The sequence below is a fragment of the Lagopus muta genome, chromosome Z (genome assembly GCF_023343835.1).
Source record: "Lagopus muta isolate bLagMut1 chromosome Z, bLagMut1 primary, whole genome shotgun sequence".
In the NCBI taxonomy this organism is placed as follows: domain Eukaryota; kingdom Metazoa; phylum Chordata; class Aves; order Galliformes; family Phasianidae; genus Lagopus; species Lagopus muta.
The window spans coordinates 50,319,358-50,345,967 of record NC_064472.1 but is presented as its reverse complement, the minus strand read 5'-3'; the positions used below and the strand labels follow the sequence as shown (position 1 = coordinate 50,345,967).

Below are 26,610 nucleotides of genomic sequence, written 5' to 3'. Positions count from 1 at the left end.
AGAAATCTTTGTAGATCTGCCAACTCTGTCTCCTCCAAGATCATGCTTGGACTGTATGGAAAAATTGGGAATTATTGGAGGCACTTAAGAATCAGTGCAGCTGTAGTTAAAGTAGAACTGAAAAAAAAAAAAAAAAGAGAAAAACCAAGTCTATCTTGATAGGATTCCCAATTTTCACATGCGTAATACATGGTGGGACATCATCCTGAGTCTCACAGCATGTGGCGGGTGGGGCTTTTTTTCCTCCTACAGAAATGTTGAACAGCAATGCAATTTGATACAGAAAGTGATTTATTCCCCTGCTGATAACTGAGATCATCTAGCATTCCAGACAAGCACAGTTAATGGATGACTTATCCCTCAGCCAACAGATAATTACAGGACCTCAGGAGACAGCGGGCAGCTTTGAGTGAGGTTATAGAAACAACACAGCGTTTCATTCTCCTTTAAGTGTTATTGCAACCATATTCAGCCCTGGAAATTCTAAAGCTGTATCAGTCTCAGCCCCCTGCAGCACTGGCATGCATGTAGGTGAGAAGGCAGCACTAAGCCACCCTTATCCTTAACAAGACATTAGTTTTCCTTATCTGCATTCTCTTTGTAAACATTTGTGGGGCAGACTAATGGGCAGTCATTTGTTTGAAACTGCGCCCACAGAAAAAAACAGTTCTGACAAGGCTGATGATGTCTTTTTATTTAAAATCCAGCTAAATTATGGGTTGGTTTTAAACCCCCCTGGACCTGAAGGAATGTCTGTATACAGTATAGTCAATCTATCTTAGCATAAATTGAAAGATGCTACCATCTGATAGCTGCCAGTGGTTGGTTGCTTTTTTTTTTTTGGATTGATTTCTATAACTGTCCATTAAGAAATATGAGATAGTAACTGGTATTGCCATCAGCAGATAAAAATGAGGAGCAGGCTGATACTTTCTTGTTAGCTGATGCTTTTTCACAAAGATGAAGAATTAGTGGCAGAGCAGCAGAGAAAAACTTGACCTGCTAGTGTATTGCTAAGAAATCTAAAGAGCTTTATTATTTTTTTTTTGTTAAAAAGAAGACTTGTTTCAGAAGACAACATTCCACAAACAGTAATGCAGTTACACATCACGAACGATCCTGCTTTGCAGTGAAACTGATTTTTTTATGCAGCTTAGAGAATTAATTTCTTTTCTGAATTTGTCACACCCCTCTGCATCTTCTGAATATTGCAACACCCGCTCCACTTTACTTATGTCCTTTCTGTGAACTTATAAGAAAGACTCAGTTGTGTTCATGAAGTATTTAAAGAGTGTTTGACAGAAAAATACAAAATGTGTTCCAATTTTTTTTTAATTCTATTATTTCTATTTCTAGTACTACAAGCTCAACTGCAAGCAGCTGTGATACGGAGTTTACAAAGGAGGATGAGCAGCGACTGAAGGATTACATCCAGCAGTTGAAAAATGACAGAGCAGCAGTGAAACTAACGATGCTGGAGCTGGAGAGTATTCACATTGATCCCCTTAGTTATGATGTTAAACCTCGTGGAGACAGCCAGAGGTTAGACCTAGAAAATGCGGTCTTGATGCAGGAACTTATGGCTATGAAGGTAATTTAATTGTATGCAACAGACTGACAGTGCTGACAAAGCCATTGTGCTAAGAATGCTAAGAATGTCATCCATATGGGAGGCATTGATAGTGATTGCTGGGTAATAAAGGGTTACTTAGTTGAAGTGAATAATCAAAGCCAAAAATCCAGTAGTAAAACAGTGACAGAAGGCAGTGCATTGGCTATGTGTGTTTTGAATTAGGCAAAAATCTCATCCGTGGCTTTGCTCTTCAAATGCTCTCCTTGACAAACCAGATGCTTTTTCTAAGAGATACAGCAGCTGAGTTGCTTGAGGGTGACCAAAAAGCATGATACAGCACTTCCCAAGAGACTGTTCGCTACTTACAAGCATGCAAATGCTCATCTTGAATGTTTGTGAATTCGAGCAAAACAAATTCACCTCCTTTTAGTACTGCTGTGGGAGGAAGAATGGTCCGTAAAAAAACTCATCCATAGTGGTTTCAAGCAGTCAGAATTCCAGAGCTGTTCTAGGCAGTGTGTTGGAATTTGTAATTTGTGTTAGAGCTAGAGCAAAGAGTCGGTGTTGTAATGACAAACAGGAACAGAGATTTTAGGAGAACTCATATTGCAGGCCTGGTTTGTGTGTGCAGTTCTAAAAATAGGATCTAGACAAACTGGCCTTTATTCACCAGGTATACAGTTTATATAATTTTAAACCTGGTTTCCATATTGGCTTCAAAAATGGAGAGAGGCAAACTAAAAGGTAATTATAGAATCACAGACTGGCTTGTGTTGGAGGGGACCTTAAAGCCCATCCAGTCAACCCCATGCCATGGGCAGGGTTGCGACTCAACCAAACGGTTGAGTGGGCACCCAAAGCCCCATCCAACCTGGCCTTGAGCATCTTCAAGGATGGGACATTCACACTTTCTCTGGGCAATGCCTCACTACCCTCTGAGTGAAGAATTTCCTCCTAACATCTAACCTGAATCTCCCCTCTATGCTTTTAACATAGTGTGTCCACCCATAGCTTGGTGCTGCACGTAGTACATTGGGTTTTCAATGCAGAAAATGTCCCCAGAAGTCATCTTTGTTCTTGTTTGGTTCCTGTGCAGTTTGTACTGGAGCAGGCACACACTTACTTACGTAGCTGGAATAATCTTCAATCCGTTCTGTGAGAGAGCACGGTACAGTACTATTCATTGATTATAATTTGCTGGAATTCACAATTGCAGAAAATTTCTTTAATTTCCTGAAAAGGAAGTGGTGAAAAAACTGAAGGTTGTCAAAACTTGGAAAGGATTTGATGGTAGATGGCATTTCATACCATAGAAATTGAAAACACTTCCAGTTCTTCTTTGGGTAAAACATTACAAGAGGCCCAAAGGCAGAGCTATACTGTGTATCCTTTGGTCTCAGAAGAAAGTACTACCTTATTAGCTTTCCTGACTGTTGCATTACACCTTCCTCATCTGTTTAGCAAACTATAGCATAGCTAAGCCTATGAATTTCTCAGCCTGCAGAGTATATTATTTGTATGTATTTGAAATATGAAGCTTAATCAGAACAGTATATGCATTTGTTTTCTTCTTTAACTTGAAGCAGATGGACTTTTTACACAGCTTCTCTTAGTAACTTCCTTCCCTTCAGCATTCTTAGCAAGGATAGGTACAGCTTGATAGAGCTACTGAGGTATTTCTGACACTGTTGGGTCTTGTGACCTGCTGCCTTATTCTTGAAATTTGTGTTTGTTAGCATTTGTCCTATATCTTTTGACACTTCATTTATGGCTCCAAGAAAAAAGTGATAACCAGTTACATTGCTTCTTCCATCTATGCATTATGGTAATGGTGCTCTGAAGATGCCTTTACACCTTTTTTTTAATTTATCACTGATGAAGCTGATCCATTAAAAGATAGGCTGGAGGTGGTGTTAAGAAGCCTCACATTTTATTCTGTTCTTCTGTTGCCTTGTTTTATTTTTCACTCATCCAGAAGATAAGACTTATTGGTCCACCAGGGCTTCTGTAAAATCCAGATCTTTGCTTCAAGCAGTAATTAACCATGTTTCCAAATACATTCTTGTCTGCGGTTTGTAATTATTCAGTGGGTCTTGCTTTGAGGTCAGTTGTTATGCCCCAGTTAGCAAGGAGATTACTTCTGATGGGTGTAAATAATTCTTGTCCTTGCTGTCCTTCTGCATTCCAAAGGACATATTTGTTCTGTTTATGAAAGATTGCATCTTGTGTACAGTGGTCCTCTTGGAGTCTTTTTTCATGACTTGTGGAACTTCCTTGCTGTTTTATTCTTCTAATATGACCACATCCAGCATAGATCTTAATTTTAAGAATGTTGTGGTGGTTCTGATTATATTAAATGAAGGGTCCTTCATTTTCATTCTAGTCTTCGCCCAAATTCAGAATTGAAATATAACTGCAAGTACTCAGTATTTCATAGAATCATAGAATCACAAGGTCGGAAAGGACCTACAAGATCACCTCAACCAACCATCCTCCCATAACCATTGCTGCCACAAGCTACTAAATCACATCTTGCAGCTCCTCATCCAGACGCCTCTTGAACGCTGCCGGTGATGGCGACTCCACCACCTCCCTGGGCAGCCATTCCAGTGCCTGACCACCCTCTGAGAGAAAAAGATTTTCCTCATGTCTAATCTAAATCTCCTCTGGTGCAACTTGGGGCCATTTCCTCAGGTCCTGTTTGTTACCTGGGAGAAGAGGCCAAACCACCTCATCACAGCCTCCCTTCAGGAAGTTGTAGAGTGCAATGAGGTCTCCCGTGAGCCTCCTCTTCTCCAGACTGAACAATCCCAGCTCCCTCAGCCTCTCCTCATAAGACTTGTGCTCCAGACCCCTCACCAGTTTCTTCGCCCTTCTCTGGACACGTTCCAGGGCCTCAATGTCTTTCTTGTAGTGAGGGGCCCAAAACTGAACACAGTATTTGAGAAGCAGCCTCACCAGTGCTGAGTACAGGGGATGATCACCTCCCTGCTCCTGCTGGCCACACTATTTCTAATGCAGGCCAGGATGCCGTTGGCCCTCTTGGCCACCTGGGAACACTGTTGGCTCATGTTCAGCCAAGCATCAACCAACACCACCAGGTCCCTTTCCTCTTCACGGTCATCCAGCCACTCTGCCCCAAGCCTATAGCGTTACATGGGGTTATTGTGGCCAAAATGCAGGACCCGACACTTGGTCTTGCTGTACCTCATCCCATTCACCTCAGCCCAGCATTCCAGCTTATCTAGGTCCCTCTGAAGGGCCTTTCTACTCTCAGGCAGATCGACACCACCTCCCAGCTTGGTGTCATCTGCAAACTTACTGAGGGTACACTCAATCCCTTCATCTAGGTCATCAGTAAAGATATCAAATGAGATGGGCCCCAGTACCGACCCCTGGGGGACATGACTTGTAATGGGTCACCAGCTGGACTTAACTCCATTAAGTACTTCCTGTCGGGCCTCTAGCCAGTTCCTTACCCAAAGAAGGGTATACCTGTGTCAACGGTTTATGGGCTGGTTCGGCCTGGTTCCATGACGAGCGGGGCGGAGGGATCCACAGATCCGCGCCTCTGGAAAAACGGAAACAGGGGACCCCAAAATAATTAAAACAGCGGCACCGATCTGAGGAGAAACAAACTAATTTACTAAGTATATTATCGGAATGCAAGATAACACACTATAATACAATATAATCAGAATTCAAGCTAATAAATCAAATATAATGAGAGAGAGAGAATGTCCGAAAGGTTGATAGGCCTCACCACAACGCTGAGGTGAGATGCGCAGTCCAGTTGAGCAGCAGGGAGGCGGGAGCAGCGCCCACGACGAAGGGCAGGCGAGAAAGAGCATCAGGTGACCTTGCCAGGAGTTAAACCTCCTCTCCCTGACCGCAAGGTCCCCTGGGGAATGTAGTTCTTCTTCTCTTCAGGGCAGGTACCCAGGACTTGAGCGTTGACAGTTAAAGTCCCAGTGCCCCACATGATGTTATGATGTGGAATACCGAAAGGCAAAAATCACAAAACCATGACAACCTGTCCATGCCACAGGCAGTCGGTTTCCTCAGGAGAATACTGTGAGAGACCGTGTCAAAGGCTTTGCTGAAGTGTAGGTAGGCAACATCTTCAGCCTTTCCCTTGTCTACCAGTCTGGTCACCCATTGTAGAAGGGGATGAGGTTGGTCAAGCATGGCCTGCCCTTCATGAACTCATGCTGTCTGGGCATGATCCCCCATGTGATCTCACCCAAGTTGATTTGCTCCATAACTTTCCGTGGCACCAAGATCAGGCTCACATTGTCAGGATCACTTTAAGCTTGTGAGGTTACATGGGTCACAAAAGTCTTCTTCAGTTGACTGAAAGAATCACTGCTGGCTATCTCATCCTTTGTTGTTTTGTTTTTTACATGCTACTTGTACTTCAGGTCCATGCTCAGAGGAGGCTATTCTGTTAAGCACACAATTCACTAGAATTCTGTAATTTAAACAAAAACAACAACAAAAAAACCCACTGTAGTAGATAAGCAGAGGTGATACTGTCATAGAAATTAAATTTAGATGCTATCTTAGAAGACATTTTCATTGAAAAAAACTATTGCATACGTAAAGATTAATTAACTCCATAAATAAACTTGATCTACTTTTAACGTGAAATATTACTTGTTATCACCCTGCCTCACAGTCTATATCTAAAACAGAATTCTCAGCAGTTATTGTAGCCTTTAATATCAACCTTCCCACTCATCCATTTTTTTTTTCCTTTCCCAAGAGCCTCTCTAAGGGAATAGGTAACAGTTCTTCCACATTACCCCTGCTTTGTCTTCGCATCCCCTCTTCAAAGTCCAGTTGCCTTGATATGAGAAGCCTGATATATGGAGGGTAATTTGGTTATTCATGATATGAGACTACATAATGATCTAGTTTTACTGTCTTCATAAACAAAGTAGTTAACTCACCACTGGCCCTCATGTTTATTCTGAGCTAGAAGACAGTGTAAGCAAACACCTCATCTTTAAATAGAAACTTTTAAGTGATGAATAAAGTAAGTACAATAGATCCATTATTCCAGAGGTTAAATTCTCCTTTTTCTTTTAGAACATAAATGTCCCTTACTTCTAGGCTGAATTGCTTAGCTTCAGCTTCTAGCCTTGGAATATTTTGTCATGCCCTTCCCATGAAGGTAGACTATAACCCTCTGTCAAGAGTATCTTACATTTACGTAAGTGCCAGAATACTCTGCATAAATTACTTCTCAGCCTTCACTAACCAGGCTAAGTAGATTAATGGCTTTATAAATAAAGGATTAAAAAGCTAAGCACATACAATTAGACAATCCATTTTAGTTCCTATGACTAACTTGCCTCATCATTGTTTATCAGTTATTTATATTTTTTGCTATTGACAGGGAAATTAACATTAAGTTTGCCTAACAGCTAAATTTTTGCAAATCAGATCACATAGAATGAAACTGATTGTGCTTCTAAACTTCAATCCATAAACAAGTAAGTGAAAAAAATGAGGAGTTTTAGGATGCCAATTTTATTTTTGCACGATTTACATTTCTGAAAAAGTCTAAGATTACTTTGGTTATAGTATGCTCTCTGTAACTGTACTGTACCTGTATGCACTGCCTACATTTAACGCAGACAATGAATTTTTGTTAGGAACATAAATTCTCTTATTCAGAGAAGATTAGTCTGAATATGTTCCAGCATTGTTTGCATAATCTTTGCTAATAAGAAATGTCATACCAAGAAATACTTCTGAAGAGTAAGACAAGGCATCTCAGATATTCTTGTGACTAGAAGATGTTTTTTGGTATGAAAAATAAGTAGTGATTTGTTTTCAGGTGGATATACAACAATTGTCTTTTTTTCTGAAATGTTTACAAAGTGAACAAATTTGTACAGAACTTCAGCAAAGAAATTGAAGCTTGTAAATACACGTGAAGTCAACTAGAGCTTCCCATATTTTAATAATGAGAATGTGGTTCCAACTTGCTAGTTACTGTTTTGGGGGTGTTTTGTGTGTCAGATGGTGTGATTTTGTGTGTATATTTTAGGATTGTTTTTGTAAGCATTTTATGGATACTAAGTTTACAAAAGTTCATAATGACTGGACATTCCATGGGATAAACTTTAAACACAAAGGGACTTCTAGTTTAAGACAGTCCATCAGTTTCAAGTTGTGGGATGTTAAGAGTGAGTGCTGGAACTTCATTCAACCCTGCTCACCCATGCTTTGTTCGTATGCTTCTGCCCAGCCACTGGCAGAGTAGATGTTCAAGTAGAGAGGCTGTCCCCGCATAGTAGTTGTTGTGTTACTATGATTGACAGACCTGTCAGAATGGTAGATGTATGTATGTGAACTAGCTTTCAGAATTGGACTTTGTTCTGTGAGGTACCATAATCTACCTTCTGTGAATCATATTTATGGAAGAATTTTTAAAACTGCAGCTTTGTGGCCCTCCAGTTGTGAATAGTTAGGCCATTTAGAGGAGGAAAATTAAAAATAGATCTGATGATGCCATACTTTGTTGTCCTTGTTGACTACTTGTTGTACTACAGAGGCTGGGTGTAAGGCAGGAACAGTTATTTGTGTTTGCTGCCCTAGTCCTTCAGGTACCATTGCAATGAGATGAACCAACTGTAATTTGTATGTATAGACAAGAAATTGGAAGCTGGCATTTATGGAATCATGGAATCATAGAATCGCAAGGTTGGAAATGACCTATAAGATCACCTAGTCCAACGGTTTAGGGCTGTTCGATCAGGATCTCAGAAACTCCTGTGTTTAGGAAGGATGACGTGAAGGGACATGAAGGACAAAGTAGAACTGAAGCAATTCCAGCGTCTGGTAAACCTTCTCAGATAGCCAGTACTCTAGGCAGCATGATATCTGAACTGTTGCATCTTAGTCATGTCTGATAGGGGGTGGCACAGCTTGTGATACTCACTTGTAACACATAATGGCCTACCTGACAAAGAGAATGTGCCATTCTTAAAAACTCTTCTGGATACTGATAGTGTTCTTCCTGGAAAGAGCCCTCAAGTAATAGGATTGAATGCTTTGTTTGGTATAATCTTCTTTTTGATATACAATCCCATGAAACAGCATTCAGGTAATGTTTCTTTAACAGGAGGAGATGGCAGAGCTCAAGGCACAACTTTACCTACTGGAAAAAGAGAAGAAAGCATTGGAATTGAAGCTTAGCACTCGAGAGGCCCAGGAACAGGCTTACCTTGTCCATATTGAACACTTGAAGTCCGAAGTGGAAGAGCAAAAAGAGCAAAGAATGAGATCTCTCAGCTCAACCAGCAGTGGAAGCAAAGATAAACTGGGAAAGGTAAGGAGTCAAAATAAGTTCCAAAGTCAGCACAAACATTATTTGTTGTGTTTTCCACTTCTCTACAATCTTTAGCATGTTAATCATTCTGCTTTTGTTAGTGTGTTCATGTCCTTTCTCTGTTCTCTGATTGTTAGGTGGTTCTGTACATGCTGTTACTTCTGAACACTTCGCAGAATTACTGTTAAGCCTGGACAGAAATAACATTGTCTTTTTAAGGAGTATTACAACAAAGCCATTCTTCACAGGCTATTCTGGTTAAGTGTGTTATGTCTCAATTGTTGCCACTTACTGGAAACTTACAGTGGAAGAGCAAAAAACTGCCCTCCACGCCCCCACCCAAATGCTAACCAGGAAAAAGATTAGATACCATTCCTGTGAAGCAATTAGAGCATTGTAACAACAGCCTTTTTTTGCAAATCAGTCTGTGATGATTTGAGAACTATTACATTTTATCCATTTAGTATAATATTAAAGAAACAAATTTCTGCACTGACATTGATAATTTGCATGAGGAAGTAGTGATACCTAGAAAAATTTTAATTCCATTCTAGTGCTGTGTCTGCAAAAAAAACCTCAATAGTGTGTTTTAAAACAAAATCTGGAGGTAGTGCATAATTGTTTCCTTACTTAATTGTGTAAAGCATTTGCCCACTTAATTGGGCAAAGCGTCATAAGAATTACTTGATTCAAGTGTGAGTAAAAAAAGCAATACAAAGCATCAGCAGTTACAGATGCTAGACTAGAACTGTGCAAATTGATGAACTGTAGTGGTTTAAAAATCATTTAGAAGAGTCTGTGTGGCATTAATTAGCAGGTCCATTTCTTGGTATATTTATGCACTGCTGTGTTTCACAACACTGTGATGTTTATTTCACCACCATTTCAAAAGTAGCTGTGATAGAGGTTTTCTGAGTTCCCCCATTAAGACAGTAACTTCAAATATGATCTTGACTCATTTCTTAGGAATGCAGTGATGGCACCGCAACACCGTTAACACTGGCAGAGCTGAGACCATACAATGAAAGTGAACTGACAGCTGAACTTACAAATGCACTCAGAAGGTAAGCAGCTTCCTTCACAAGAAATGTGACTTGTCTTATAGGTCTAAGGGGACATTTAGTTCCAAGCCCATACTCTTACCTTCAAATGCTTTTAGGATTGATTACAGACTTCACCTCTGAGAATGAAAAGGATCAATGTTCTTCTCAGCCTCTCTTCTCTTTTGCTCTTTTTCTTAACTTGATAAGTTAAGAACTTCCCTATGTTGGAGGGAAGGGAAGCCATCCAGAGGGACCTGGACAGGCTGGAGAAGTGGGAACATGTGAACCTAATGAAGTTCAACAAGGCCAAGCACAAAGTGTTGCACTTGGGCTGGAGCAATCCCAGGTATTTACACAGATGGGGGAAGATCTCTTTGAGAGCAGCCCAGAAGCTGGACATGAGCCAGCAGAGTGCACTTGCAGTCTGGAAGGCCAGCTATGTTCTGGGCTCTGCATTAAAAGAGGAGTGGCCAGCAGGGAGAGGGAGGTGATTGTCCCCATCTACTCAGCTCTTGTGAGGCCCCATCTGCAGGACTGCGTCCAGGCCTGGGGCCCCCAGGACAAGAAAAATGCAGAGTTCTTGGAGCGAGTCCACAGGAGAGCCGCTAAGATGATCAGAGGACTGGAGCACCTGTGCTATGAAGAATGGTTGAGGGAACTGGGCTTGTTTAGCTTGGAGAAGAGAAGGGTCCAGGGAGATCTGAGTGTAGCCTTCCAATACTTGAAGGGATTGTATAAACAGGAGGAGAACAGCTTTTTACGCGGGAGGATAGTGATAGGACAAAGGGGAATGGTTTTAAACTGAGACAGGGGAGGTTTAGGTTAAATAATAGAAGGAATTTTTTCACACAAAGGGTGGTGATGCACTGGAACAGCTTGCCCAAAGAGCTTGTGGCCTGGAGGCATTCAGGGCCAGGCTGGATGTGGCTCTGGGCAGCCTGGTCTGGTAGTTGGTGACCCTGCATATAGGAGAGAGGTTGAAACTAGATGATCATTGTGGTCTTTTTCAACCCAGGCCATTCTGTGATTCTATGGTAAAAGTCCATGGTGCTCAGCTCCATTCACAGAATCACAGAATTGTAGGGGTTGCAAGGGACCTCTAGAGATCATTGAGTCCAACCACCTGCCAAAGCAGGCTCCCTACAGCAGGCTGCACCAGTAGGTGTCCAGGCAGGTCTTGAATATCTCCAGAGGAGATTGCACAACCTCCCTGAGCAGTCTGTTCCAGCGCTCCATCAGCCTCACTGTGAAGAAGGTTTTTCACACATTGGTGTGGAACTTCCTATGCTCAAGTTTATGGCTGTTTTCCCTTGTGCTGTCCCCACAGACTACTGAAAAGAGGTTGGCCATGTCCCTTTGATTCTCTCACTTAAGACCTTTGATTCTCTCACTTAAGACCTTAAGACCTCACTTAAGACATGTGGGTTCCACATGTGGGAACTACTGTGTTCCCTTCATGGGATGTCATACACACACTGCATTTGCGCTCACGTTTTGATAAGTTGATTGTATCCTAGGCATGTTTCTGTGGAAAGCCATTTACCACAGTTTTCCAAGCATGTTTCTGTGGAAAGCCATTTACCAGTTTTCCAGGACTGCTGTCCCCCTTCACCCGTAGTCAATCCCATTGCTTACTCATAGCAAAGAGCATGCACGTGGGTACTTCTGCAGAGGGAAGGTTTGCAGTGGGGCTGGGGAAGGGAACGCACATCCAGCTGGCGAGCCCACCTTGCCTTCTCTGCTCTGCACTGCATTTCCAGGCGAGCAGCATGACAGTCTCGGCACCACTTGTGCCAGTCCCGTTGCAGCAGTGCCAGATCTGCAGCACAGTTGAAGCAGAGCTGCCCTGCTCAACTCTCCTTTCTGAATGCAAAGCTGCTTACCAGCCCTTGTGGCCTCAGAGCTACCGGTGCATCCTGCAGCAGTGGCACCTCCCTCCTGCTGCTCACTGCCTCAGCACAGCATCCCGTCAGTTGCTCCCGGTTGCATGCTGGCCAAACTTCGTGGTACTGAGTGCAAACTACTTAATTACCCTTGAAGTTCTTTAAAATTCAGTTGAACTTTATCCTTAAATGCTTGAAATGTCAGGAAGTTTGTTCTGTATTCAAGCAAGAACATGGGACACAAAGCAGCGACATATTTTGTTTGCGTGTGTGCAGAAAACCTGTAATAATTATAGGATTTGAATTCTGATCTTTGGCTGAGATGGGTGTTTGCAGGTCCAAACTTGGGTATGAGTTACAGCAGAGGAAATTGTAGTGATTTTCGTGACTCAGATGCTGCATTTGCCTCCTGAGTATGTATGTGGAGCTATAATTTGATTACAGAGAACACTGTTGTGTAAAACATTAGCTTTCCAAGGAAAGAGAAAATTGATGTCTTGACAGGCTGCTTTTATGAACAGCCAGGTCTTATCCCAAGCTTGCAGTTACACGTTAATTAGGCGATTGTTTGTGCAGCCATTTTCACTGCTCCAGCTATGTAGTAAACTCCACGATACATACATCCACTGTTTTAAGTGGTTGTTTGAGATAAAGGTATACAGAATCTAACTAGATGGTTATATTTTGAACGTGTCCAGAATGTTATGGGAATTCTGACTGGAATGAGTGCATTTTGCTTTTCTGATGTTTGCACCCCCATAAATGGTGGAATGTCCTTTCTGGCAGCTGTGGTATTTCAATCCTGAAGTGCTTTTACCATTGCTTGTGATGTGCCTTAGGGACAATTACACCTGAAAGACATTAGGTGAAAATGTAAGATCATTATGCTGCAAAATCAATACCTCTCTTACCATTGACTTAATAATCTGGCAGTAGCTGAATGTTTAGTTTGTTTGATACTGGGAACATTGTTCTGTGATTAAAATAAAGTAAACCATCACTTGCATGTAGGCAGATAAAACCCATCAGCAAACACATTTGCATAATCATTGCTTGGAGCCCTGGCCTCCCTGTGTCACTCATACTCCATACTAGTCCAGTGAGCAGCTCCACTGGCATCTTCTGTCTTCATTCAGACTGTAACTTTTTCCTGTTCCTGTTATTTCTTCCTGGATTTTGAGAAGATAGCAGTGACCTGAGTTAGTGGAGACTTGAGTAAAGTCATGACATGTGGTTTGCTGACAACACAGAATAAAAAGAATTGTGCTTTAAGTTGATTAGCATGGATTTCTAGCCAAGAGCCTAGCAAGTACAGTTTGTCAGGCAGAAATGGGGAAGAAAAATAATCCGATTTAACTGTACATAAATTCTGGAGTGAAGGCTCTCTGTGTAATGGAAATACAGCTGTACTAAATGTGATTGCTGCTGCCAGTGGAGCTCAAGCGTCGTTACCATGGGCAGTGTGGACAGCATGTATTTTTCTCACAACAGCGTGCTGGTTGAGTCTGCCTCAGTTCTTTGTCTCCTTATCCTGATGTCTTCTGTCTGAAAGTTAGTAGAAAGTCTGTCTAGCATGTGGAGAAAGCATTCTGAAACTTGTTTAGCAACAGCTGTGCTAAAAAAAATACCAGCAATTCTTAGCTGGGGTACTGGGATAGATGGAACTTCATCTAACACAATTAAAATTATACCATCATGGATCCATAAAAGAGCTTTAAAAGTAATCAAAGTGTATTCTCCTCTACACAAGTGCTGCCACAACACAGAATGGGTCAGCCAGCAGCTGCAAGGGTAGGAGACTCAAACTTGATGTGATTCGAAAATACATTTGCTTTTGGTTCTTTCTGTCTGAGAGGAATATGATGACAATCGGCAACCCTGCTTGCTACCCCTTTTCCCATCCTGTCTTCACTGAGACAAAAGCTTCCCTCTCCCCCCCCCCCCCCCCCCCCCCCCCCCCAAACTGCTGCTTTTCCATTCTTTGTTGCTGCAGAACTGTCAGGTTCTTCTGAGTTAACTGAAGCAGAGTGAAACCCAAATAAAACAGCAGGATGCAATCATCCTTTTGATTTTGGGGTAGTTTGGAAGCGTTTGGATGTTCTTAGTCTGCAAAAAGCTGTGCAGCACAGCAGCCTTATCTGCAGAAGTAGCCTATCTTCTCTCTGCAGATGTGGGTTTTTTTCTTAAATCTGAAATCCAACAATGTGTCATGAAGCTCCCTGAGTTTCCAATGTTGGTGCCAGTCAGAACAAATCGAAGGCAGGAGCAATTCGTAGTTTACTGTTTCATAACATATTTCTACTAACAGCCTCAGGGTTTCTCTTAGCAGTGCTTTAGTATTCTGCATTCTGCAAAAATGGTTTTTGTTATCCATGACCACTATATAACCAGTAGAAATAAAAGTTACCTGCAAATTCATGATCTGAAGATAAATCTAAGTTACCAAGTTAGTGGTGTTGCAAACTCAGATGACTTGTTCAGAGACATGTTTCAGTGCAGGCAAGCATAAATACTTTGTACCCATCTTAAGCAATTTTGTTTTTCTCCTTTCCTAATGGAATTATGAATTAGTACCATTTTCTTGAATTTGACACGTCCATAAACAAATTTGTTGGCAGGACATACTTTATTTTTGAGAGAGCAAAAATGTATTCCCAGCAGCGCAATAGCCTGGCACTGACACTTAAGTATTTTCCAGAGGCCAGTTTTATTGTTTTAGCAAGGCGATAACAAGGTTGATGTAATGGATTTGTTTATTATTTATTTATCAACCGAGTTTGTTCATTCTATGAAAAATGGCCAAGTTGGCAAGGCTGAAAAATCTTCCTCTCCACTTGGTAGAAGGGCTCTAACTGTTGAGGTGTGTAGCCTCAGTGTTATGTTGTCTCTTTTTTCTTTTCTGAGTTTTCTGTATTTTATGTATGTATTTAAAGGGTCCTTTATATGCATCAGGGTATTTTGGGCAGGAAGGATGATAACAGCCATAGTGGACAAAGCATGCTATACCTAGACTGACTTTTCAGACCTCGCCTGGATAATGGGTTGACAAAAAACAATGATCTAAGTGCTGTGCAGAGTCACATGAATTTTGTCAGTCTAGACATGTTTCATTCAGTATCTACCACACAAAGGATGACTTAGCATTTGGCCATACAACAAAGAAGTGATTTATTTTCTGCCTTTTGATGACTTCTGAACCCGGAGAAGCTGCTAAGTGATGCTACTTATTGGAAAGTCCCCAAACAGAGGCAAAAGGGTGGTAATCAGAAGGACTATCAAACAATATTTTTGTCTTAACAGAAGCATTGCACAGAGCTATTATACTGCCTGTCTGGAATTAAAAACTCTAGCTAATGGGTGTCCAACCTCTCAGCTAGCCAGGGCTGCATTAAATAGTGAATAGGAATTTCCTTGGGGCACATACAAAAAGGTCACTCCAAAAGTAATGCCTCCTATGTTTCCATGGAACTACAGCTGATTAAATGGTGAACTACTGAGAAGTCTTTCGGTATCATCTGTACCTTTCACATCATCTTGTGCTTTTTGCTAGGTATTTTATATTTGCTTATTTCTGATCTCTTGTTGTCCTGTCTATAAAACTGGGGATACAGAACTCTGACATGGGTTCGGTCATTGCAGATTTCAGGGATCTGAAATCTGATTCTATTTTGTGACAGCAGTCTTCTGTGTGGTTCCCCTTGGTTGCCTGAAGGGTTTGGAGGGCATGTTGTCCCTGTGGAAATTCCCCAGGAGAGCCCACCTGAGAGGATTCTTGTGAGAGAATGACTCTCAGTGATATAAGGGTTATATAAGGTTTCTTAGAGCACCTTAGCTGTTTTTGCTACATGCATTACCAATAACTGTAATTTGTATAATTTGTTCATGTGGAGTAAGTAGTTTTCCTTACCACCAGGTAGGTTATCACAACTGTTACAACTTCTCCAGGGCCTTCTCTCCTGTCCAGCTGCTGATCCATTTCCAGGATCATCTCAGGGCGACCAGTTTAACACATGCCCATGGTCCATGCCGAATTTTGAGACCTACTGAAGGTCTTGACAAAAAAGCATCAAAAAAGCTGCGCCATTTTAAAGCATTCAGTATCTTATTTATGATCAGAAAAGGATACTTCTTTATGTCTACCAATGCCCAAGGAGATGAGCCAGGAAGATGCTGCATTTTGGGAGGGCTATTTTAACAATCCTTTAGCATTCAAGTAGTGCTATTTGGTGCTTCTAAGTATAAAATCTGTTACATATTAGCTGGTTTCTGCAGCAGGCCAGTTCAAACCAGTGAGGCAGGCATGCTTGGGAATTGGCCTGGGGATTCTGCATGCAAGATTGACATAAGATGTTAGTTTAAACTGCTGATGGAAGAATTTATCTGCATTCCTTTTGAATGTCCATCTGTGACCTCCTAGGGAAAGAAGAGTTAATGCCTTGAAAAAATAACTGTATGTCACCCTGTTCAGCTGGACCTGGAAATGGCAGAAGGAAATGATAATGTGCTAGGATATCAGGAAAGGGCTCGGAGCTGCTCATGGGAAGTAGGAAGCATGGGTCTCTTGTTCTGTGGGGTTTCCTCTTGCTTCAGCAAGCCCCCAGTGCCTGGCGAGCCCTTTTCCCCAGAGCTCCCTGCCCAGCTGCTGCCCAGAGCTTGTTGTACATGAGCACAGGGGCAGAAGCTGTACTGGAACTCATGGTGCCCCGCTGACTCAGGCCCAGGAGTTTGAAGGGCTGCTTTGTAGCAGCTGTGCTTCCTGGTGGGGAAAAAGATGCTCCTTTGGATGGTGAGATGTTGGATAAAAAGCTCCTAGAGGCTCCCAGCTCCTCAGCCTTGTTTTTACCTCCTGATCTGGAGAGAGTTTGTTGTTCCTCTCTAACCCCAGATTTGGCAAGAGCTGAAGGTACTCTTGACCCCAGGGCAAGGGAGCTATAGCTTATGCTTTTACCAGAGGGAAATTAGCTGGGGGCACTCCAAGCCACGAGCAGAAGGATCAGTTCTCCAAATGCCAGGGGAGAGTGGCTTTCTGTTTGTGACATATGGGAATTCTGCATGAGGTGGATAAGGGCAGAAAGATTTGCCTAGGAAGATTTCTGGCATATAAATCTGAACATGCCTCAGAAATCCCAGACAGGAGAGAAAATAGAAGGTGGTGAAGACCTCACTTACATTATTCTGGGCCAAACATGGAGGTGTTGTATGGAGGCCAAATTGACAGAAACTTCAGAAGTGTACCCTGTGTTATATAATTTCCTGTATGGCTCTGGCAGGATTCCACCTTCTGTTCAGTGGTAGCCTTGAAACCAGATAAAATGTTCGGCCCTTTCAGCTTGCTTTTCTATTAAAACCATCCCGTCTGAAACAAAAAGCCCTTGAAAACTGCTTGGCAACTGCCCACTGAATGTTTTGATTGTGAAAATAAAAAACAAAAGTCTTTGTTACCAGCATGTTCTACATTCTATTGGATATACTGTTTTAGTAGATGTCAGAATAGGCTCCATGCCTCCAAATACACTATTCTGAACTTCTTCTTGGAAAATGTAGTCAAGGGATTCCCCAACTGATTTTCTAATTGCCCTGCAGCATAGAGTCCGTGTGCTGTAAGTGAACTGTACTCTCAGATCATTAGTTTGTTCCCTGAACACACACTCATTCTCTTTGTGCCCATGAGGTTCTGTGGCTGTGTTTTCTGCCATTCTAGCTTCAGTAGCTAACTGGAAGAGGAACTGGTGAGAGAAAAGCTGTGCTGACTTCTGCAGTCCAGTTGAGTTGTGAGTTGGGCGATCATAACACTAGTGTTGACGTAAAAATGTTTGCCACCATCAAAAAACATGCAGTTGCTTTCTCAGCTTCTTTCTTTTCTGTACCACAGTCCAGGGGTAGGACAGCAGTGTGAGCTTGGCATACAGCCTTCTCCACTAGATTCTTCTCTAGATGCTGACAGCCAAAGGCCATGCCACAACTGTAAGACAGCCCCTAGCAGGATGTTCATGTGGTGGCATGAAATGCATCTCCACCCCTAGTTCACAGTTTTGACACTTTCTCATCCTGGAAAAGATGTTGCACATGACGAGGACTATTGTTTTAGAATATCCTGTTTTATTAAGCCTGTAGTGGCTGATTCTTCAGATCACAGAGCACAGGCCTTCCTAAAAAGGACGTGGGAGTACTGGTGGATAGCAAGCTGGACGTGAGCCAGCAACATGCCCTCACAGCTCAGAAAGGCAACCGTATCCTGGGCCACATCAAAAGAAGCACAGCCAGCAGGGCAAGGGAGGTGATTGTACCCCTCTACTCTGCACTGGTGGGATCTCAGCTGGGGTACAGCATCCAGATCTGAGGTCTTCAGTACAGGAGAGACATGGACCTGTTGGAGTGTGTCCAGAGAAGACCCACAGAAATGATCCGAGGGATGGAACACCTCACCTACAAGGACAGACTGAGAGAGCTGGGGCTGTTCAACCTGGAGAAAGGAAGGCTCCAGCGCAACCTAAGAGCAACATTTCAGTATCTAAAGGGGTGGCTGTAAGAAAGAGTTGGACAGGCTCTTCTGCAGGATCTGTTGTGACATAGGAAAATGGTCTCAAACTTAAAAAGGGGAGATTTTGACAGGATATAATGAAGATGTTCTTTACAGTAAGGGTGGTGAGGCACTGGAACAGGTTGCCCAGAGAGATCGTAGATGCTTCATCCCTGGTGACATTCAGGGTCATGTTGGATGGTGCTCTGAGAATCCAGGTAAAGGTTAATTCCAGAGGAGTTGGATTAGGTGAACTTTAAGGGTCCTTTCTGACTCAAACAGTCCTGAAATTCTATGATCATGCTGGTTTGCAGTAACAATCAGGAAAGTGAAGTGGTTGTGGAAATCTTATGAAGACAGAGCACCTCAGAATCCCCTGTTAGTTTTGTTTGCTGCCAGACTAAAGAATAAGTTCTGGCAAGACACAAATGAGGATAGTTCTCTGTCTAAGCAGAGCTAATAGGTGTTAGAAATAGGAAGAGTATTATGAGCATGGGAGAGCAGGCACTGGCATGTACTCTTCCACTGACCTCAACATCAAGAAAAGGCAACAGATGTGTCTGGATCTCATCACTACACACTGGAGAATGCATGTGTCCTAGTGATATAAATCTAGCTTTGGTGGACCCAGATTAGTAGCATTACATTCTGTTACCTGTGTATGTCGGGGACTCAGAGCTTGCATCTGGGAGTTGTGTAAGCAGCTCACAGAGGCCCAGGATGTTAGCAGTCTGCTCACTGTGTCTTTGGCAGGAAGTAGACAAAGGTGTTGCAGGACAGATTTGAAAGAAATAATTTTTTGATGCTTTAACTGAGTTCAGACCATGACTGGCTGGCACGTGTGCAAAAGCTGACTGGTTTTACCAGGTAACAGTCACCTTAGCAGACAACTTCACTGTGTGCAAAAAGTTCCTCCAAGCCTTCCCCATTGCATTTCTTTCCACATGGCTTTTGTTACCCCAGGTGTATCGGGGATCTTGGCTGCTATGTGTTGTGGCTCTGCCGGATTCCTTCCCTTGGGCTGACTGTACACGGTGTTTTCACAGCTGTTCCTTTTCTCCCACATAACGTTGCATTGACCAGATAGATAGGAATTTTAGTTTTTCTCTCCCCAAACACTGCAGATGTTCTCCCTTGCCTAGCCACAGTGCAGGACACTGTGCTACTGAGCTTTCCCCACAGCCCCTGAGTTTTTTGGAGCTGACAGACACCTAATTCACACCATCTGCTGTCCCACATGCCGTGGCTCTCACAGCAGCACGCACACATTGGCTGACATGTCTGACCCATGATGGGTTTCTTATTTGTCTTCATCTGCGTGTAAAAACTGGTTTAGTTCCTGTTTTCTTTGCAGGAAACAAATTTCAAAGGTACTTTGTGCTGAGGCATTCCATCAGCTAAAAAAGGAATGTAAAGGAATAAAATTTGTACTTGGGGTGGGAGGTGGTGAGCTTTTAACCCCTAAGGGAAAAGGTTGAATAATTTGAAAATAGAGTGCAGTACGTCAGTGAAAGGATGTGTGAGAATATTGACAGTTCCTCATCACAAGGCCTCTCATTCACCTGGCCAGTACATCAGCATCTGCAGCGTGCTGAATATTCCCCTGGTCGTTCTCAAAGCTGTTCTGTTGCTGAGGCAGATGGACACAGTGCAGTGTGCCACGTGCTGTCGTGTCTGGCTGTCTGGTTGTAGGATGCTGCCGCAGCCGGGCCAGCCCAGGCACTGCAGGCGGTGAGCGGGCAAACAGCTTCTGTGCAGCCTGCAGGAGGCCTTCACAACATGTCGGGTTATAAGCACGTGTCCAGCTCTCCTGGAGAAAATTCCATGGTGTTCTGACAGGGTAACTGAGTGTGGAGAAGTTATTGTCTTCCTCTGTACAAGTGGGTGTTCGTTTCAGTTTAGGATGGGGTTTCACTCGGCTGTCAGGCTTCACATTCCTGTGCTCCAGCGGTGCGGTTCCTGCAGGCACATGGCTTCCCAGCTGCAGCCGGGCAGCTGCCCCGTGAGCTCGGTGGGGGTGGTGCCCAGGTGCTGCGGTGTGTGTGAGGAGCGCTCACTCCTACATGGCTCCTGCAGCCCATGTGGTGGCCTTACTTAGAGGGAGTCCAGCGCAGCAACGCTGCAACAAAAATGAGGAAAGCCAAATCATTGCAACGTGGTTCGAGGACATAAAGCAGAGTCACATAGCTCTATAGGTGCCGAGTTCCCCATGTAAGGTTTGGCATTACAAAATCACTCTCTTGTCCCAGTGTAACCCCTCCCCCCGCATCCCTTTCCCCCAGAGCCAGTGCTTTCCCTCTGAATTATCTGTGTCATGAGGATGAGTTCCAGAGAAGGGCCCCCTTGTCTCTGCACCAACAGCTGGGGTGAAGAGGGAAGACCTTGTGCATGTGGCCGCAGGCTGCTGGGAGCTGCCTTAAGGAGGCCCTGCTCCTGACACCTTCCCCCTCACTGCAAAGTGCTTCTGAGAGCCAGCTGAAGTTCTCCCTAGAACTTCTGCATTATCTACTTTTGTTTTGCTCTCAGAGATGTGCTAAAATACATTACTCCCGCTTTCGCACACTTCTTGTAATTAGTTTTCGGTTCATAATTTGTAGGTATTTTAAGTATTAGTAATTATATTGTATTGGTATTTTAAATCTCACTATTGAGGTTTATTTGAAGGAGTTACTGATAGAAAAAATTCCTGTGCTCATTTTGTATTTCTTTTGCTTGATCTTTTCTGTCTGTTCTCTGCTCTCTTGTTCTTATCTTTGTCTTCTTCTCACTGCCACATGAACTGAATTTGCTGACTCCTAAGGAAACCACTGATCTACTGTAATTCACACTGTAGTTTAGATTGCTTGAGTAAATTGGAGACTGTAACTGAAATCAAGTGACATTGCTCTGCATCTGTAGTCATTTCCAAATATTTGTTTCTAAAGATTTGTTTAGTAAATCAAGCTTAAGGGCAATTCTGGTGTGCTGTTGTTAATCAAATTCTTTTTATGTGATCTTCGTGATACTTGATTTTTCTTTATAGTTTCTTTCGTTGCTAAATACAAGTTGGCACGGGGTACCCTTAAAAAATACATTGTTACAAGATACTTGTTAGTGTGATTTGGTACATGCAAGGCAGTGTCCCACCACAGAGGTTTCTGCTCCTTTTTGCTTGCTGTGCCTCAGCCTGTATTCTAAAACAGTGAATTTTATAAAATCAGATTTTGGAAAAGCTTAACATAATAATGACTTTCTTCGTTGTCTAAGTTACATTAAATATTTTTACCTGTAAACACAACTTACAAAGAAACTTGATTATTACCATTCATGCTTTTGCAAGCTGAAGTGTTATTTCTGTTTTGAGAATAGTTTTCTCCTTCCTTTTCTTCCAATACAGAGAGAAGAAACTGAAAGCTAGAGTGCAGGAACTGGTGAGTGCTTTGGAGAGGCTCACAAAAAGCAGTGAAATCAGACACCAGCAATCTGCAGAATTTGTTAATGACCTGAAAAGGGCAAACAGGTAAAGTATCTCCCAGCAGATGGATGCACCGTTGACATATATATATATTTTTTTGCTTTGTTCTAGTAATGCACTCTAATTCTCACCATGTCATAATGACCATTTCTGGATCCTTGCAATCTCACAAGTTGAATTCTGAAGGTTAGATGTGGAGGAGGGTAACGCTTCCTAGTGAGGATGCTGAAAACTACATAGCTAAAAACAGAGTGGAGGGAACTGGTTGATTGTAACTGAGTTACTAGGAAGTGCCATATTGTTTAAAACAAACAAAAACCTAAGTCCCTCCATTTATCAGACTTCCAAATCCGTTATTTTGCATAAATTTCTCCTTTTTCTCTGGCTCCAGCCTCTTTAACAAACCAGCTTCAATAATCACACTTAAAATTTATTGCTCGGTCAGTACATGTGGCTGAACTGAGGACATGGGTTTTATCTGCCCGTCCTACAAGGAGCCTGCTTCTCACAGTGTAATTTTCATTGATACGTTACAGTAAGGAGAGAAAGTCTTTGTGGTGAGGAACAGCACCTACCACAAGTTCTCCTGCTGAACCAGGTGGATATGTAAAGATATTTATATAGAAGATATTTAGCAGCTGACAAATTAGCAAAACATGTCCTACTCTCATGTTAATTTTCAAATGCAACTGTTTACTCAGTGCTGGATTTTTGTAATCAGACTCTGGCCATAAGAGAATCATAAAGCATGACATATTTAGTGTTTTAGTACAGTATGCCAACTCTCACATTTAGTATACCAAGTCTTCTTTATGTATTGAACCATATGTTAAAATATTTTTGAGTAACTAGTTTACTGGTAAAGATGTGTATTTGTCCAGAAAAGGTACAGAGGCTAGCACTGATTCACGTTCAGATCAATGAGCTGCAGATCAAATGAGTTTTAAAGCTCCAGTACATTTCAGGAAAAGGGACCAAATCTTTGAGGGCCCTGAAAAACGTGTTTTGCTTTTGGTTGGGGTTATTTTTTTGCACTTGCTGTGAGCAAGATTTTTTGAATGACTTTGTATATTGCCCTGTATTTCTAACAGCAACTTGGTAGCAGCATATGAAAAAGCAAAGAAAAAGCATCAAAACAAGCTGAAGAAACTGGAATCGCAAATGATGGCCATGGTGGAGAGACATGAAACACAAGTCAGGATGCTCAAACAAAGAATAGCTTTGCTAGAAGAAGAGAACTCTAGACCACACACAAATGAAACTTCACTTTAAATGCATCTCTTTCAAAGATCTTAGTGCCATCACAGATTTCTTTATTTTAGAGGCTGGCTTTTAGGTTGCTTCAGCGCTGAGATCTGACCTATCAACACAGGCACAGTTCAGCACCATCTTTCAGATCTCAGCTGTCCAGCCAGGAGTTATGGGGATAATCTAAGCATTAACTAAGTACTGTTTGATAATGTAAAATGGCAGTGCCTGAATTATCATGCTATAATTATGTTCATTGTCTGTGTCGTTATGTCTTTACTCATACAGGTTCTCCTCCATTTTATGTCCTATGGATGATAGTAGGACATAGGAAAATAGTTACTGTTGATAGGTTTTAAATTTGGGCAGGTAATCTGAGTTTTTCTGATTCCCAAGTCCCTCTGCACATGGCTGTACTCACGACACATTCAGATGGTTAAGCTGTCTGAACAGAAGGCTGAAGTTCAGGAAGCTCATAGGCTTGTTTGCTTTGTGCTTCACAGTAGCATGACTGTTAACTAACAGTGACATTAAAGTAGGAAAGATGCTTTTGATTTGGGGAGGGGATGGAACAGTTTTCAAAACAAGTTGCATCTCTTCAGAAGACGGTTTATTTCATATGAGTCTGTAAGGGGACTAAAGGCTGTAAGTTTTTCCGTGCCAGATAAATAGTCAGTGCCAAGGTTGGTTCAGAGATTGCAAGCCATCATCTGCTATTTATTTACATTGCACAGTGTTTGTTTGCAAGTAATTTGTGAAAGTTGAGTTTTCTTGTCAGTACTTGATAGCCAAAATTTTCCATAAGAGGGTAGGCAGCCTTTGTCACTTACAGAGATTTCAGTACATCTTTCTTTTGTCATGCGGTAGAATGACATCTTTTAATACTTTTAACCAAAAAAGGTACTCAGTAGAAATGTACCTGTTTCATATGGAATGCATACATGCAAAACTATAAATGAGTAGGTGTATGGAAGTACAGCCACAAACAGAATGTGAATGAGGTCTTCATAGAGCTTTGTAGGTTAACTTTTGTTAATTTTACTGTTCTTTTGTTTAAGCCACATCATGTTAGTGCATTATCATGTGACTTAGTTGAGAGATGTTGGCCTATTGTATTAAGTGGAGCATGGGGATTGGGCTGATTTCTTGACAGAGCAAAGATGGGAGACTGCCCGAGTTCCCATTTTAAATGGAGTTTGTTTTTTCTTGAGTGAGTACAGAAGACAGTTTCCTTGTTTACATTTGTTTTTAGTTTGGCTAAACATTAACATTGTAAGCCTGTTGCTGTTACTCTTGTACGTTGCATTTTTCAAGCTCAGTTCTCTCCAGTAACTCAGAATTCAGGAGTTGTCCATCATTGTTTTTATGTGCTGAATTGCACCTCAAGTTCTACTACATGTAGAATTACAAAAACTTCTCTTATTCAGTCCTACAATTTCTAGTTCAAGCAAAGTATTCTTAGAGGATTGGTTTTATCTACTAGTGGCTTAGGCTTACAGGCATGAGAATTTCTTTTCAGAATACAACGTTGTTAGGTGTTGTTTTCAACTTAATCTGGAGCAGTTTGTGATCATTACACCTCTGATTTCATTACTGGCATCTGTTTTACTTACTGACAAACATACCTGGCAAACTCCTAAAGCATGCTGGAGGTAATTTCTGTTCTACTGTGGCTGCCATTTTCTTCCTTCCTTAGGGTAGTAATGATTAGTTATACTTCACCAGAGTGTGATAGATGAGCAACAAAGCCAGCACGCTCAGTGGTTGATTGCAGCAGCACATTAAAACAGTGCTAATTTCAAAACTGAGTTGTAGGTAGTGATGCCCTGGGCTTGGGTTAGATCAGTCCATTCTGTCAAGCTAATTGTACTTCTTAACTTACTTATAATGCAAATGGATATTTTTGAAACCAGACTATTGAGGGAATAGATAGTGTTGCTCTGGTTTTGCTAAATGTCCTGGTTATCCTTGGTCAACAAGTTTCTTGTCAACAGCACTTTTTGTTTTTGCCATGTGGCTGACCACACTTGTGTCTGAAGTATACACCTGATCATTTTCTATGCCGTTTACAGTTTTGTCTTCTTGGATCTAGAACACCCATCTAGTGTGAGGTCATCTCAAATTGTCAGAGTGAAATAAACCTTTCACTTTAAGATAGTTAGACAGTACTCTTACATGGGCTTTCCTTATGCCCTGTTGTTCTGTTCCTTGGTAGCTGAAGAAGCCATTAAGTTCATGTAATGCAATAAAGCTTAAAGCATTTGAACCTGTCTTTATAGGCAAGATGTACATTAGGAAGCATAGAAAATTGCGGTGTTCTTTGCAGCCTAAGGCCTAATGATTTGCTGGTTCTGCACAAGCTGAATGATGTTTTACTACCTTTGCTGTGCACCTTCCCTACCAAGAGCACTCTAAAAGTGTCCCACAGTGAATTATAAATCATTAACTGTATATAAGCCACATTCCTTTTCTTCCCATAGGACGTAAGTAGGACAGCAAGACTGGTATCAGACAGCCCCAGCAGCAGCTGTAATTTGCCAAAACAAAAGTTACTTTGCCTAAACCATCAGCTACTGCTTGTCAGCATTCTACAGTAGGGCAGCAGGGTCACAGTGAAGGGCTTACTGCTGTTGTGGAAACTGTTATCTCTGATTAAAATGGCTCCAATCCTGTGACTGAGTACCGAGAAGCAAGTTGCAAGTTGCCTTTAAGTGAACTGGTAGCACAGCAGTGTATGGACAAGTACTTCATCACTGACACAAATCAACTTGAGTGACCCAACACTTAATTCACCTAACACTTGTGGAGTTAATACATTAGCAAAGCAAGAAAAATAGTTTATCTTGGCAAGAACCACAAATGTTTTTCACTCATTAATCTTAGGGTGTCTTATTTCTTAATTGCTGGAGTGCATGAAACCTTTTATTTCTTTGTGTTCAGAAAAAAGTACTTTTTTTTCTAACTAAGCATATAAATCTTCACCAGCTTGAATGTACTGTTAGCTATAGCACATGTCTAAAATTGCATTAATTATGTCAGTATTGTTCTGCTGTTTTTATTAGAAGTTTCTCATTTAAAACCTCATTTAATACTGTACCATACATTGTAATTTTAGAATCTTTTCACCTTGCTGAAATAGCTTTAAATGTGTTGCTGGTTTTTAGTCTCTTAGCTGCTGTAAAATAGCTATTTTGTGTTTATTTGATATAGAATTGTAAAAACTGCATTTATTTATACAGAGACATTTATAATACTTATTTTACAAATGTTCTTATATTCTGAATAAATTTCTAAAGCTGCTTCTTTTCCTTGTGGTTGCTTTGCCACACCGTGTCATCTCACTGCTCAGAGGTTCCGCTAAGGGGCAGCACAGTCACCTTCCCTGAGATAAGCCACAGAACGGCCAGGGTTGGAAGAGACCTCAAGGATCATGAGACTCCAACCCCCTGCCACATGCAGGAGGCAGCGAGGGGGATGGCGTGACACTGCCAGGAGTGCTGTAAGTGAGCTGAGGAACGCAGGTGTTCACCACGCACCCCGCACAGAT

The 26,610-nt window shown here is 41.9% G+C and overlaps 1 protein-coding gene across 4 annotated transcripts in view; it reads left to right on the top strand.

The window, feature by feature from the left end:
* Window positions 1–26,366, top strand: part of MCC (MCC regulator of WNT signaling pathway) — a 206,983-nt gene extending 180,617 nt beyond the window's left edge. For all 4 annotated transcript variants that reach the window (XM_048931366.1, XM_048931365.1, XM_048931364.1 and 1 more), the window contains 5 exons: window positions 1,357–1,591; window positions 8,709–8,915; window positions 9,882–9,979; window positions 21,738–21,860; window positions 22,907–26,366. In XM_048931366.1, the coding sequence (XP_048787323.1) occupies window positions 1,357–1,591; window positions 8,709–8,915; window positions 9,882–9,979; window positions 21,738–21,860; window positions 22,907–23,087 (844 nt within the window). In that variant the 3' untranslated portion in view covers window positions 23,088–26,366. The remainder of the gene's footprint in view (window positions 1–1,356; window positions 1,592–8,708; window positions 8,916–9,881; window positions 9,980–21,737; window positions 21,861–22,906) is intronic.
* Window positions 26,367–26,610: the final 244 nt, after the last annotated feature.